Genomic DNA, 1,859 nt, shown 5'->3' with positions numbered 1-1,859 from the left:
AGACATGTAAACTATTTGTTTAATTTGCATAACCTCTGGTGTAGACTGTGCACAGGATATTTATTTCTTAAAGCAACTAGGATATAAATTGTCTAAAACCTTCAAAGGTGTATTGTCTGAATGTTAGACAAGTTGTCCTGTTTGTCTTTACTGTTTTTTTTCCCCTGAGCTAAGAAAACATTTCCAAAAACTGTCCACCGCCTTTATTTTGTGGATTTTCCCTCAGCTGTTTGATAAACATTTGTTTTAAAACTCCAACTACAGCTGTGAGTGAAAATAATGAGCAACTCAGATATTGTCCAAAGTTGATAACATCTTTCCTTGAAGATCTGTTCCTCCTCAGCGTGTATAGGACCTCTTCCAGGTGAAGTTCTCCTCCTCCTCTGCATCCACACTGCTCTGTTCAGGTGTCTGTAGTCGTGGTCTCCTCATCAGGTTGGGTCTCCTCCTGCGAGGAGGGGCTTTGTTTGTCCTGTTCCTCTGCCCAGCTTGGCTATATTCTCCTAGTGGATCACCACAGCTTGCCCCATCCCTCTCCTCTCTTTTTAGGAAATCAGCCACTATTCTGAAGTACTCCAGCACTACAATATGACTCCAGTTACCTTCCTCTGCCCCATCATTTGCGGTCTTCCCACCTTCTGTCTCTTCTCTGCCCTCCAGAGTGAATCCACAGTGCCCTCCTTTCTCTGTCAACAGTAGAAGGAAATAATGATTGCTCTGGAAAAGGGTAAGGGGCAGGGTGGAAGCAGGCGGGAGGAGAGGGTCGTCACAGCTACAGATACAGAGCACAGGGACAGCCACCTCATCTGCATCTCTCAGTGGTTCATTCCTGTCCCAGTAGCTGTCCCAGTCCTTTGCTGGGTAAGCCCTCTCTCCCAGTGCCCAGGCCACTGAGGGTGCCAGGCTCTGTGGCGAATGAGCTCCTGTGCTCAGTCCAGAGTTCCGAGAGCTTACTGGAGGCCTAGAAGCTCTCTGCTGATGCTGGGCTGAAGAGCAGAAAAGAGTTTGCTCAAAGTCTCTTAGGGAGGAACAGCTGAGGGCCTGATCCACATCCAGGACTGCTCTGAAGGAGCTTGCATATCTTACATGGGGGAAATATATATGAAATAAAGTCTGAATGATTATGTTAATATTGTATTCATGAAAGTGCTACAACTGCTGTTAATACATGTAGATTTTGTGCTTTCTCACCTATTGAGCTGCAGTTTTCTGTGAAATAGCGCCCCCCAGCGATAAACTGGAGGCATGGCAGTTTCAAACCACAGCTGGCCCAGAAGCACAGGTGAGATGGCTGCAGCTGCAGTCAGGTATGTACCTGATCCACACTCCCCCAAGTAGGAAAGAAGGACCCCTGAGCCTGAACCCTCACTCACTGCAACCAGCACAGAGGATGGGTGGCGGCTGTGGATGTAAGCCACGGCCTAAAATTGGGTGAAATCAAAGACATCATCACTGTCAGATTTAAAAAAACAAAACACACTGACTCAAGGGACCACAGAGCAAAGTGACATTTTTAAAAACATACAAAAGCAGAAAACTGTCACATTTGGAGAAAAGAAAGTAAAACGTTTTAGGGGTGTTTATGCTAAATAAATGACTGAACAGGGCCACCGCAGACGCCACCGCGACTGCCCTCCACTATTCCCTTTCTCACCTGGAAAATGGAGACTCCTACATCAGGATACTCTTCATTGACTACAGCTCTGCCTTCAACACAGTTGTCCCCAACAAACTCACCCACAAACTGTCCACACTGGGTCTGCACCCCACCATCTGTGACTGACTCCTGGACTTTCTGACTGGCAGGCCCCAGACTGTCAGGATTGGCAATAAGACTTCAGCCAGCCTTGTTACAAAAA

At 46.9% G+C, this 1,859-nt stretch overlaps 1 protein-coding gene across 1 annotated transcript in view; it reads right to left on the bottom strand.

Moving 5' to 3' along the window:
• Nucleotides 1–234: 234 nt before the first annotated feature.
• The window catches only part of LOC109970472 (protein ABHD15), a 4,125-nt gene continuing 2,500 nt past the window's right edge, over nt 235–1,859 (bottom strand). The window contains exons 4-5 of the mRNA XM_020618039.1: nt 636–870; nt 235–602 (exon numbers count right to left, since the gene is read on the bottom strand). Of these exons, the coding sequence (XP_020473695.1) occupies nt 340–602; nt 636–870 (498 nt within the window). The 3' untranslated portion in view covers nt 235–339. The remainder of the gene's footprint in view (nt 603–635; nt 871–1,859) is intronic.

The sequence above is a fragment of the Monopterus albus genome, unplaced genomic scaffold (assembly GCF_001952655.1).
Source record: "Monopterus albus unplaced genomic scaffold, M_albus_1.0 scaffold199.1, whole genome shotgun sequence".
Taxonomy (NCBI): Eukaryota; Metazoa; Chordata; class Actinopteri; order Synbranchiformes; family Synbranchidae; genus Monopterus; species Monopterus albus.
This window is presented reverse-complemented; position numbering and strand designations above follow the sequence as displayed.